We start from the raw sequence: 12,558 nt of genomic DNA, 5'->3' as shown, positions 1-12,558 counted from the left end.
GGAATTTGGGTAGAAGCAGATCGTGACAAGAACAAAGGAACTGAGTTGCGGGCGAGGCGGGCGAGGCGGGCAGGGCAGCACAGGAAATTCCGGCTTGAGGGCTGTGGGCTGGATTTACAGGGCACCAAGACAGAGGCCACAGGGCTATCCACGAGTTTACAGCACTCTCTCTGCTGCTTTGGCGCCTGTCACAGAGCGCTGGAGCCAATCAGAGGCCCAGAGCCAGCGCTCAGCTTGGTCTGCCTGCACATAGCCGTCCCGCGTTAAACAGAGCCCCTCTTTTTTTTTCTGGGTTTGTTTACTTTGTACAAGTTGAGCTGAACAACAACAAAGACGGATAACCAGTTGATGGTTGACTAGTTATCTATGCATGTACATACATATGTACTTGACTACATACATACATATGTACTTGACTACATACATACATATGTACTTGACTACATACATACATATGTACTTGACTACATACATACATATGTACTTGACTACATACACACATATGTATGTAGCCAACGACGTATGGAACTGGCTGCTTATTCTCATGGGCAATGTGCTTTTCTCTTGGCTTGGGCTGACGGGCGAGCTGGGCGCCTCTGCAGCGGAGGTGATGTCATGCTAAGGGACGGCTTATGTAAGCAATCGTTCTGCCCTGTACTAGCGGCTGTGGACTATGGGTTTGGCCTGTAACCCAAGGCCCCGCCATAGTCCATCCTCATCACCACAGCGAGCGCCGGCAAGGCCAGGGCTCGCTTTCCTCGGGCAAGTGGACCAAGGACCAGTGTGGTGAGTGGCCTTGGGGCCAGACCCGGTTTTTGTATGTGTGTAGCTTTGGCCGCTGCAAACCAGAATATGAGACTGGTGATTGTGCGAAGTCGGGGCCTGGTTGACCGTGGTTTTTGACTTGACTTTTTCATTTCTTCGTGTTGCCGCATACTTCCATGCTTCTCCAGGCTCGCCTCACGGCATAGTTAGTTCTTCCAACAATGCAAATATGTATGTACATGCATACGTTGTAGCTCACGGTCTGTTGTGTCGGCTACAGAACGCTTATGGCCTCTTGATAGTTACAGGCCAACGCTCACTGGAATAGCGGGCCGCTGCCCTGTAAATTCTCCTCTTTTTATTTTTCTGCCATTTTTTCTTCCTCCACACATCCGATAGCACATCTTCTCCGGCCAGCCAAGGATAAGGATTCCTCAGGATCCCGCCAATTGTTTTCCGCGTCTTTAATTCTTCCTCTTTAATTCGTCATTTCACCTCTGTTCTTTTTCTCTTCGTCTCTCTATCACCTCTTCTCCCCGTACCCATCCTCCCCTCCCGCCTCCGCCTCCAGTCTTCACAATGGCCTCCATCGCTCGGTCTCTGCGTGTCTCCCGGCTCCTCGCCTCAGCTGTGCCCCGAGCCGCTGTTCGGCCTATTGCCCCCACCGCCTTTGCGGCTGGCCGCCATGCCTTTTCCACTTCCAAGATCGGTACGTTCCTGCAGCCCTGCAACCTTGGCCGACTGACTGACTGACTGACCTGGTGCCCCGTTTCCTCTCACAACAGCCCTCGAGAAGCGCTACGCCAAGGACCACGAGTGGGTCGACCTCGACCTTGAAAAGAAGACTGCCGTCATTGGCATCAGCGAGTATGCCGCGGACAAGCTGGGCGATGTCGTCTACGTCGAGCTGCCCGAAGTTGGTGCGGAGCTCAAGGCCGGCGATACCATGGGCGCCGTCGAGTCCGTCAAGTCGGCCTCCGACATTCTGGCCCCCATCAGCTGCCGCATTGTGCATGTGAACACTACTTTGGAGGAGAAGCCGTCCACCATTAACCAGGCCCCCGAGGATGTTTCGGGCGGTTGGATCGCCAAGGTCGAGCTGGACGACGAGGCTATCAAGAGCTTCAATGAGCTCATGGCTTTTGCTGACTACGCCCAGTTCACCCAGAGCGGCGAGCACTAAAAGACTGGTTTCCTCCTGTCACATCACGTCATGTCATGCCATTCCATGTTCCCTCATCACATGCCGCATGCTCTCACCCTCTATAAAATCTCCATTCTCTGCTCACTTTCATCCTCCCCTATAGCCTCTTGAAGCCTGTTCAACACTCGTCTGCACTATCCAGACGGCTTAACCCCTATCTGATACCTCGCCCTCATGTACTCATCATGTATGGCCATTCTGTTTGCTCTCGTGGTGCCACATACACTGCACCTCTTCCAATACGAAATTTGCTTTCAACTCACTCATGACCGTCTCTCACTAGACTGCTCATATACCACGTGACTCGCTCGTTGTACGACTATCGCTGTGCTATTAAATGTTTCTAGTCACTCCTGCTATTCTTACAGATACTCCTCAACATCGTAACCTTATGTTACCCCACTGTAGTCTATGCCTGTGTCTCTGTGGACTTGACTGGCGCCGCATGCTTGAGGGCATTAATACCCTCTAGAATCCTATCTGCACCCATGCTCGACAGCTGCTTGGCAAGTGTATTACCAAACTCATGCGCCTCCTCGACCGTCTGGATTGCACGCTTCTCATCTACATCCACCGCTTCACTACCATCGGCCCGCACCACCGTCGCCTTGACACGTAGCACATCACCGCCATCAACCCACGATGTTTCCACGCCAATAGGAACGCTGCAGCCGCCCTCGAGCGTGCGCATGACGCTGCGCTCCGCCGTACACGCCAGTCGCGTCTTTTCGTGCTGAATAGCGCCGAGCAGGCGCGCAATAACCTCATCACCCTCCCGTGCCTCGACTCCAATGGCGCCCTGGCCAACAGCGTGCAGCATACCCGCGCTGCTGCTGTCGAGATATTGCGCAATTCGCGCGCCATAGTCCATGCGTAGAAGACCAGCTGCCGCCAGGATAATCGCCGTGAACGGACCTGCCTCATCGTCTAGCTTGCGCAGCCGCGTCTGGATGTTGCCCCGCACATCGGCAAATTCAAGTCCTGGGTAGCGACGCTTGAGCTGCGCAATGCGTCGGATCGAGCTGGTACCAACAACACTGCCGGTAGGAAGGTCAGCCAGAGTTGTGTATTTCGTGCCTAGCGAGGATTTGAAGACGACGACATCGCGCGGGTCCTCGCGCTCCATTATGCAGGCAAGCGTAAAGCCAGTAGGAATCGCTGTTGGCATGTCCTTGAGAGAGTGTACAATGAAGTCAACCTCCTTGGCGGCCAGCATAGCTTCAAGTTCGTTGGTCCATAGACCCTTGCCACCAAAATTGTACAGAGCGGTCACCTGGTCCTTATCACCGGCTGTGGAGATGCTGTTGACGCGAAATTCATATTCGGGGTGAATCTTCTGGAGAGCTTCGATGACGATATCGGTCTGCTTCAGCGCAAGGGCCGACTTACGGCTGCCGATATTAATGACGGTAGGGTGTGAGACGGTAGACATGACTGCGCAGAGAAAGGGGATGTATTTCTTTTTTGGCGATGCCGCAGGTAGAGACAAGAATAAGATGTCGACCTTCGCTTCAAGTAGAAAGACTCCGCGGAGTGAAGAATAGGAAAATGAAGTCTTCGGCGGGGTAGTGGGGACAGTGCGGATTGAGCTGTTGAAATATATTGGCACGGTGCCTTGCCAAAAAAGATCTGATAACAGATACTTGGTAGATCCTAGTCGCTGATGGTTATCAATCAATTGAGAGAGTGGCCCCCCATCACCAACATTTTGCAAATGTGGGCTGATTTTATGACTGATTTTCCATGACCAGTTTTCCTCTTGAAAATCGTGTTGCTGCTCTCTAACTTTGCTTCTCCGAACCAGCAGTAGGGTCCAGATGCAGTTGGAGTAATGCAAAAGTACTTGTATACACATGACGTAAGCGGAGAAATGCTGCCGGCTTTGTAACACGGATGACCAGAGATAGCCGCTCAGTTGGCTGCCCATCCGAAGGGGAGCTGTTTGCTCCCACCTAACGAGCCAAGCTTTCTTTTATGGTCCCCTATCTATGCGTTATTTCTTTCTACTGTTTTCAACGATCTATTCTCGTCTCCCGCTCCACGCGCTACGAGCTTGTCTTTAGATTCGTCTGCCCCCCAAAGGCTCTACTTTAGACTGCGCATGTCATCTCTATAATTATCACTGAGCCAATCTTTGCTTACAGCTGCTTATTTGCTTGCACTGCTACGCCATGTCTTGGACATGTGTCCGTCCAATAGCTCTGCTGGGCTTTGGACCGGCATCGGCCGTGGGCACTGCTTCCATGAGAAGCTTGACCTCCGGGCCAGCTTGGGGCTTGGGTAAGCTACCACAGCGTAGAGGCATACACACGCATATTACAAGTGTCTTGAGACCAACCACTGACGCATCATGCAGCTCTGAGACAGTATTTTGCGCCTGAACTCTTCCCCAAATGGCACTCGACTGCTCTGCTGCGCAATACACCTCCGGTCTCGCCTGCTCACTTGAGACCAAACGCAGTCCACGTGATTCCCGCACTACCGCCCCGTCCGTTTTCCGCCAAAGTCGATCCCGATTCTTCTCCGTCTGCTGCTGCCCCGTCTACCTCTATCCCACCGTCTGTCCCTTACAGTAACCTCACTATAGGAGTGCCCACCGAGGTTTACCCCAATGAACGCCGTGTAGCTGTAACTCCCGCCAATGTTGCCACGCTTTTGAAAAAGGGCTTCTCCCGTGTAATTTTGCAGCGAGGAGCTGGAACACAAGCTGATTTCCCCGACTCTGCCTATCTTGCTTCTGGAGCTACTCTGGTCGATGAGCCTGATCTAGTATGGAGGAACTCTGATATTGTCCTCAAAGTCCGCAGTCCTAGTATCGATGAAGTCTCACACGTGAAAGCCGGACAAACTATCTTGTCCTTCATTCAGCCCATCCAAAACAAACTCCTCGTTGACAAGCTCGCTGCCCAAAATGCTACCGTTTTTGCCATGGACATGGTCCCACGTATCTCACGTGCTCAGGTTTTCGATGCCCTTAGCTCCATGGCCAACATTGCTGGCTACAAAGCCGTGCTTGAGGCATCCAACAACTTTGGCCGCTTCTTAACTGGTCAGGTTACTGCTGCTGGTAAAATCCCACCGTGCAAGGTGCTGGTCATTGGCGCCGGTGTTGCAGGACTCAGTGCGATTGCAACGGCGCGCCGTATGGGTGCTATTGTGCGTGGCTTTGATACACGGGCAGCTGCTCGCGAGCAAGTACAATCTCTCGGTGCCGAGTTTATTGAAGCTGAGATCGAGGAAGACGGCTCGGGCGCTGGTGGCTACGCAAAAGAAATGTCCAAGGAGTTTATCGATGCCGAAATGAAGCTGTTCACTGAACAAGCCCGTGAAGTCGACATCATCATAACTACAGCACTCATACCGGGCCGTCGCGCCCCAATCTTGATTAAGAAGAGCATGCTGGATGTCATGAAGCCCGGCTCTGTGGTAGTCGACTTGGCTGCCGAGGCGGGAGGCAACTGCGAAGCCACAAACCCCGGAAGTCTAACAATTTACAATGATGTTAAAGTAATTGGTGAGACTTGTTTAGAACCCACTTGGAACATTCAAGATTTACCATGTCGCTGACAACTTGATAGGTTACACTGATCTCCCTTCACGTCTACCAACTCAGTCATCCACCCTCTACTCCAACAACATTGTCAAGTTCTTGCTCTCCATGACTCCCGCTGAAAAGCACTTTGGCATCGACCTCTCTGACGAGGTCGTGCGTGGCAGTATCGTAACTCTGAATGGAGAAATCCTTCCTCCTGCGCCGCGCCCTGCTCCTCCTCCAGCACCTGCAGCGCCTCTTCCTGAGGCTTCATCTGAAACTAAGCCCGTGACTCTGAGCCCCCTGCGCAAGACAGCACGGGAGGTTGGTGCTGTCACACTGGCCATGGGAACCGTTTTGGTTCTGGGCAAAGTCACCGATCCTTTGTTCATGGGTAACGCCATGATATTTGCGCTGGCATCGCTGATTGGATATCGGGTGGTATGGGGTGTGACTCCAGCACTGCACTCGCCGTTAATGAGCGTGACAAACGCCATCTCGGGAATGGTCGGTATCGGCGGTCTATTCGTGCTTGGCGGCACATATGTCCCCGAAACAATCCCTCAGACTCTAGGCGCAGCGTCGGTGTTACTATCCTTTGTGAATATATCCGGTGGTTTTGTCATCACAAAGCGCATGCTCGACATGTTCAAGCGTAAGTTAACGCCCAACGGCATTCTCTACTCTGGCAAAACATCAACTCAACTGAAACTCTCTCGTATCAATAGGTCCGACTGCGCCCCCCGAATACCATTATCTCTTTGCTATTCCCGCTGCACTGTTTGGCGGAGGCTTCCTCGCTGCCGCATCAACGGGGGCCGCTGGACTTGTGCAAGCCGGGTACCTGATTAGCTCCGTGCTGTGTATTGGCTCGTTGACGGGTCTTGCGTCGCAAGCAACAGCAAGAATCGGCAATATGCTTGGTATTCTAGGAGTAGCTTCGGGAATTTTTGCGTCTCTCTTTGCTGTAGGGTTTTCTCCTGAAATTCTGACTCAATTCGGAGTTTTAGCTACCGCGGGTGCTGTCATTGGTAAGTGTTGTCTGATCTTGTGTGACCTCACTTTGTTAGTGCTAACATGCATTAGGGTTAATCATCGGCAAACGCATTACACCAACCGATTTGCCTCAGACTGTGGCCGCGCTACACTCCGTAGTTGGCTTGGCGGCTATGATGACTAGCATCGGCAGTGTCATGTCTGGCATCGATCATGCTACCAGTCTGCACCTTGTCACCGCTTATCTCGGCGTCCTTATCGGTGGGTTGCAGCCGGCCTTGGGATCACAGGAGTTGGATATGGCATGGCTAACAAAACTATAGGTGGCGTAACTTTCACTGGTTCAGTGGTAGCTTTCATGAAGCTTGCAGGCCGCATGTCGACAAAGCCATTAAAGTTGCCTAGAAAACACTTAATCAACACCACGTTGCTAGGTACCAACATAGCAACCATGGGCGCCTTTTTAACCATGGCGCCGGGGTCGCCAGCCATCGCTGCAATGGCTCTTGGAGCCAATGCTTTACTATCATGTATCAAGGGCATTACGACAACTGCTGCCATCGGAGGTGCTGATATGCCGGTAGTAATCACAGTTCTCAACGCATACAGTGGTTTTGCACTGGTGGCAGAGGGCTTCATGCTGGACAACACCCTACTGACTAGTGTTGGTGCTCTGATTGGAGTTTCAGGGTCCATCCTATCATACATTGTACGTTGCTGTGATGGTGTTCATGGATCCTAGAGAGTTTGGCAAATTACTGACAACCGGGGATCGCAGATGTGTACGGCAATGAACCGGTCATTGACCAACGTGCTCTTCGGTGGTATTTCAACGCCGACAGCACAGTCCGAGTACAAAATAGACGGCACTATTACCAAGACGACCGTCGATGATGTAGCCGATGTCCTTGTCGATGCTGAAAATGTCATCATTGTCGTCGGCTACGGCATGGCCGTTGCCAAGGCGCAGTATGCCATCAGCGAGATAACACGCATGTTGCGCGCCAAGGGCGTCAACGTGCGCTTTGCCATCCACCCGGTCGCTGGCCGCATGCCTGGTCAGTGCAACGTGCTGCTTGCTGAGGCGAGCGTCCCCTACGATATTGTGCTGGAAATGGACGAGATCAACGAAGACTTTGGCGATACGGATGTGACGCTGGTAATTGGCGCCAACGATACGGTGAATCCGATTGCGCTGGAGCCTGGCAGCTCGATTGCGGGTATGCCAGTGCTACATGCATGGAAGAGCAAGCAGGTGGTTGTCATGAAGCGCGGCATGTCAAGCGGATACGGTACGTGATGGGGAATGACAAAAGTGAGAAGAGAATACTAACGAGACTACAGCTGATGTCCCGAACCCCATGTTCTTCATGCCGGGGACTCGGATGTTGTTTGGAGATGCCAAGTCGTCGTGTGATGGTAAGTGATGGTACCAAGTGTGAAAGTCCCTTTATAGAGCAAATACTGACGATGCGAGTAGCTCTCAAAGCGGCAGTGGAGGCCAAGTTGGAGCAGAGGTAAGTCAGACAAATGTTTGCGTGACTGAAGGTTAATTTACATACAATGCATACACTTCCATATTCTATGCACATCAATTGTTTGCCTGAATCAAGTGGCGGATGGTTACCGACAAAATAATGAGTATAAATTTACATCATCTTGTCTGTAGTCAAAAGGAAAGGGGGTAGGATTCTGGTTCTATGCGCAATATCGGCGCGTGTCTGTTCGTTATCGATTCTGTTACATTGCATACAGTCGCCCTCCGAGCCTACTGTCTCTCAGCGGCCTTGGGCTCCCAGCTGGATATTTTGGGCACAGTTCTATGCGGAATCAGAAAAGCCAGTTAGTCCCACAGTACAGAGCTAAAAAATGAAAAACAAACATGTAGAATAATGTCGCGATAGTCTTACGTGTTGTATGGCTTGTAGGCACCCGGGGTAGCAGTCAGATTGATTAGCGACTCTGGCCGTTCCCACTTGCGGACTTTAGTCTGGAGCAAAGCGTCTTGCGTTGGCGGCTGGTCGACGGAGTACGAGATCCAAGCGTGCCATCCGGGCTCGATGTGGGCGCTGGACAAATTCGTTAGCAAGAGGTGGCGGAGAAAGTGAACACGCCCAGAAAAGGGCGCAGAGGAGTGGTACATACGCATCGTAGTCGTGCTTCTTGTAGTCAACCCAGCGGGTACGAACTGTTGGCGAGGTTAGATCGAATGAGTCTGGCTTGCTTCGGTTGTCGGGGGGGTCGCGGTGGTAGGTCTTACGGGGCAGTTCTTCGTTGTTTTCATAGTATTTGTTACCAAACTTGTCGGTGCCAATCAGTTGGCCGTACTTGGTGTCACCTGAAACTTTGTATTAGCAATGCGTGCGGAGTACTAGAAGGGGAGATTTGTAGCGCACCAATATACTATTTCGAGGATGGCACGATGGGAGAGATCGAAGGGTTAGCCAGGACTCTGGCTGTTGCGGGAACAACGGCAAGGCATTGGTCGGTGAAAGTTATGCGGCGACGTTTTTGAGAGCGTGTGGTGGGGAGACATTACCATCATCTGAATAATGTATTGCTGCGCGAGGGAAGAGGGTCAGTTAGCAGTGGCTTCACAACACAAGGCGTGAGTCTATTTAAAGCACACCTTAAGGCCAATCTTGCGTAGATTGCTAAGGGTTCTCGTGATGGTCGACATCGTGGCTATTTCGCGGTAGAAAGAAGAAGAAACAGACCCTCAGAAAAAAGAGCGATCAGGGACTATGAATAAGTTTTCAACCGAAGCTTTCCCCAGATTCTTGAATCTCACGATCTTCAGGTCCGCCTGGCAAACTATGGGGGTAGCTGGGTGAATATCGGGTGACACCGGAAGATCCTCGGTAGAATACTTCGCGCAAATATCCGTCCAGTTGGAGCCTTGGCTTTAGCAACTATATAGTGGGGCTAGCGTGTGTAACTGTAGCCCCATATTTGATGTGTGAGGATCGAGTTACAGAAGCGAGAAGTCACAATTTTTAAAGAGCAGGTGTAATAAAGCTCGTGTGTATTCCATATGTGGGAATAAAAAAAAATACTCGATGAGCTGGGGTAGAATGGTAGAAGAGAATCTTAGGCTAGAAATCAAGAACTCATGAACATCCAAACAGAGCCTGTGAATAGGTGGCTGCAAGTGGCAAGTGTACTGGGACTTAGTAGCTAAAGTTAAGCTACGCCTTGGGTGAGAGAGCGGGAGAGAAGAACATTGGCAATGGAGGCGACAATTCGAATATAAGCACTCGACTCCAACCTCAAAGTCATTGGTTCTTGGCAATCTCAACAAACACCGAGGCGAGAAAACTGACACTCTTCTACTACTAACAGATTCTGCGAATATTGCCAGTGTGAAGAAAGGCGCAAGGCACGCCCGGTCTTGGAAGCAGTGTTATGTTGAAAAGAAAGCCTAGATAGTCTCAAATTTCTAATCACCCTTCCAGAAGGTCCCATCGAGCCTCAGCACGTGCTGCTGATGTCTTGAACTCTATAAAATATTTGTCAGTCCGTCAAGGCCTAATGCTTACACCAATAGAAAAAGTGGCCTATGCTCTGAGCCCAGCCTTCGATCATACATTTACCTACCAACCAAATCCCAGCTTCACTCAATTCCGGTACATTCACACAAATTTCATTCTCCCTCTATGATATGAGCGAGTTCCGCCCCTTCAAAGGAAATGGCAACTAGGAGCTTTATCCTGGGGTTAGTTAGTACAGGGCAGACAGCAACACCTTGAGTCTTTGGTGACTTAATTCTCACTAAATCCTTGTAAAAGGATGCAGTTACAACGCCTTGAAAAAGCCCCTTCACCTTCCTGAACTCCTTTTGGAAGGAGGACCACAGAGGATTTCTGTTTTCATAGAACGGTCAGCGGGCTAACCTCGGGTAAACCTGTCGATCCCCCCCCTGCCGTGTCAATCCTTTCGAGGGTCTCTTACTTCTAGTCCAAGTGAGTCTCATCCCCGGCGCCTGGCAAAACCACCGGCTCCCAGTATCTCGTATCTTGGGCTTTGTTTTCATTAAAACATGTTTCGAGCTTTCGGCCGGTGCACACCGCACCTGCGCGCGCCGATGCAGCGCTCCGGGATGAGGACAGCTTTGCGAAGCCGGGCGTATTCGTCGGCTAGCAGCTCGGCAGCATCATCCGGAGCGGCTGCTGCTGGGCATGCCGAAATGGCCAGCATGGCCCCCATCCTCACCGAATTGGATCGGATCGCGCCGTCATTTGACATTAATGGCTCTCAGATTTGTGTTATCCAATCACCGGCTGAGTTCTACCAGACTCTGAAGGTAACCAAATGTTCATGCCCATCAACATGGGCACGTCTGAAGCCCTGAGCCTATCTCTAATCCGCTGCGATGCTCTTCAACAGGACAAGATACTTAAGGCTAAACGCCGCGTCTTTCTTTCAACTCTGTACATTGGAAAATCAGAACTGGAGTTGGTACGTAATTCGATGACAGGCCCCGCATCACCAGGCGCTTGTTCACTGACTCGCCACCAAGATCAATACCATCCAGGCGGCTCTTCTGGCCAACCCAGACCTCAAAGTCTCCATTTTAACTGATGCACTGCGAGGTACACGTGAAGCTCCAGAGCCATCTTCGGCATCCTTGCTTGCCCCTCTGGTTAGCGAGTTTGGGCCCGACAGAGTCGAGGTGCGCATGTACCACACACCCAACTTGACAGGCTTGCGCAAAAAGCATATCCCCAAGCGCATCAATGAGGGCTGGGGTCTTCAGCACATGAAACTCTATGGCATGGACGACGAGATCATTCTCTCCGGGTAACGCCCCCTGGTCTCCTACCCCCAAACGACGCGTTATGTTGACAAAGTACAGTGCCAATCTCTCAACGGACTATTTCACCAATCGCCAAGATCGGTACCACCTCTTTTCCTCGCGGAGAGTTACTGAGCACTTTGGCCGAATCCATGATGCCGCTGCATCACTAAGCTATTTGATAAAGCCCAGCAACAACCCTTCCGGGTTTGAAATGACGTGGCCTAATGCCGGGCCAGCCCCCGTCGAGAATCCCATCGAGTTTGTTGTGCATGCTACATCCGTTCTTGTCCCGTTAATTTCACCGCCGTCTCCAGTCGAACTTCAAGGGAAGACCGCCCCAGCAAACACTCGCGTGTACATGCTGTCCCAACTGTCACAGCTGCTAAAACACGATTCGTCGACTGAACTACCCGCCGTCACCCACATCCTAAAGACTCTCTCTCAACCAGCGTATTCACAATCTTCGTGGACTTTCACGGCTGGATACTTCAACCCAGCGCCCTCTCTGACGAAGATGCTCTTAGACTCAGCCTCAAAAGATTGCACCATAATTACAGCCTCGCCTCATGCAAACGGATTCTTTCAATCTAAAGGTGTCTCGGGCATGCTGCCTGACGCCTACACATATCTTGTACGGCAGTTCCTCCGTGCCGTTCACGCCGCAAGTCGAGACTCATCCATCACTCTCAAAGAGTGGCGTCGAGGAAGCGTAACAGAGCCCGATGGCTGGACCTACCACGCCAAGGGACTCTGGGTAACGCTGCCTGGTGATAAAGATCCGGCCATCAGCATTGTGGGAAGCTCCAACTATACTAAACGAAGTTACTCTCTTGACCTCGAGGCCGGGGCATTGATTGTTACTAGGGACGCCAGTCTGAAGAAAAAGTTGGGTGACGAGCAAAAATGGCTACAAGAATATGCGACACCGACCACACTTGACGACTTGGCAAAGACAGAGAGAAGGGTTGGAATCCATGTCAGACTGGCCATGTGGTTCGTGCAAGCAGTCGGAGGAGCATTGTAGGTGCCAGGACGAAGCCTATGATTAAGAGCCTCGAGCCTCTCTGTACCCTTAACTTGTATGATTATTATCTCTCAGCATCATTAGAACGAATTCCATAACAAAGTATGTCATTAATAAGCATCAAAATACCAAGCATAGTCTGTACTAGCACATGCACTATTCACGATCTATGTAGGATCAAGAAAGAAAAGAAGACCATATGAATACATCTAATGTACAGAAGACAATACAAAACGCCA

At 51.3% G+C, this 12,558-nt stretch overlaps 5 protein-coding genes across 5 annotated transcripts; 3 read left to right on the top strand and 2 right to left on the bottom strand.

Annotated features, from left to right (window-relative positions):
* Positions 1 to 1,344: 1,344 nt before the first annotated feature.
* BROUX77_003070 (uncharacterized protein) lies at positions 1,345 to 1,948 on the top strand (the record flags this gene model as incomplete). The annotated part of the gene is made up of 2 exons (XM_073747681.1): positions 1,345 to 1,474; positions 1,551 to 1,948. The coding sequence occupies 2 exons, from the start codon at positions 1,345 to 1,347 to the stop codon at positions 1,946 to 1,948; spliced, it is 528 nt and encodes a 175-aa protein (XP_073608152.1).
* A 430-nt stretch (positions 1,949 to 2,378) lies between these two features.
* Positions 2,379 to 3,401, bottom strand: BROUX77_003069 (uncharacterized protein; the record flags this gene model as incomplete). The annotated part of the gene is made up of 1 exon (XM_073747680.1): positions 2,379 to 3,401. The coding sequence occupies one exon, from the start codon at positions 3,399 to 3,401 to the stop codon at positions 2,379 to 2,381; it is 1,023 nt and encodes a 340-aa protein (XP_073608151.1).
* Positions 3,402 to 4,140: 739 nt separating this feature from the next.
* Positions 4,141 to 8,018, top strand: BROUX77_003068 (uncharacterized protein; the record flags this gene model as incomplete). Its single annotated transcript, XM_073747679.1, has 9 exons — positions 4,141 to 4,249; positions 4,326 to 5,483; positions 5,548 to 6,156; positions 6,230 to 6,532; positions 6,588 to 6,758; positions 6,821 to 7,206; positions 7,276 to 7,789; positions 7,842 to 7,916; positions 7,978 to 8,018. The coding sequence occupies 9 exons, from the start codon at positions 4,141 to 4,143 to the stop codon at positions 8,016 to 8,018; spliced, it is 3,366 nt and encodes a 1,121-aa protein (XP_073608150.1).
* Positions 8,019 to 8,265: 247 nt separating this feature from the next.
* BROUX77_003067 (uncharacterized protein) lies at positions 8,266 to 9,177 on the bottom strand (the record flags this gene model as incomplete). The annotated part of the gene is made up of 7 exons (XM_073747677.1): positions 8,266 to 8,317; positions 8,408 to 8,566; positions 8,643 to 8,685; positions 8,758 to 8,835; positions 8,894 to 8,900; positions 9,037 to 9,057; positions 9,127 to 9,177. The coding sequence occupies 7 exons, from the start codon at positions 9,175 to 9,177 to the stop codon at positions 8,266 to 8,268; spliced, it is 411 nt and encodes a 136-aa protein (XP_073608149.1).
* A 1,359-nt stretch (positions 9,178 to 10,536) lies between these two features.
* BROUX77_003066 (uncharacterized protein) lies at positions 10,537 to 12,319 on the top strand (the record flags this gene model as incomplete). Its single annotated transcript, XM_073747676.1, has 4 exons — positions 10,537 to 10,800; positions 10,884 to 10,955; positions 11,017 to 11,297; positions 11,353 to 12,319. The coding sequence occupies 4 exons, from the start codon at positions 10,537 to 10,539 to the stop codon at positions 12,317 to 12,319; spliced, it is 1,584 nt and encodes a 527-aa protein (XP_073608148.1).
* Positions 12,320 to 12,558: the final 239 nt, after the last annotated feature.

The sequence above is a fragment of the Berkeleyomyces rouxiae genome, assembly GCF_048999995.1.
Source record: "Berkeleyomyces rouxiae strain 22BRR77 chromosome Unknown BrBRR77_ptg000002l, whole genome shotgun sequence".
In the NCBI taxonomy this organism is placed as follows: domain Eukaryota; kingdom Fungi; phylum Ascomycota; class Sordariomycetes; order Microascales; family Ceratocystidaceae; genus Berkeleyomyces; species Berkeleyomyces rouxiae.
Note: the sequence above shows the minus strand (reverse complement) of the source record. Positions and strands in the feature narration are given on the sequence as shown.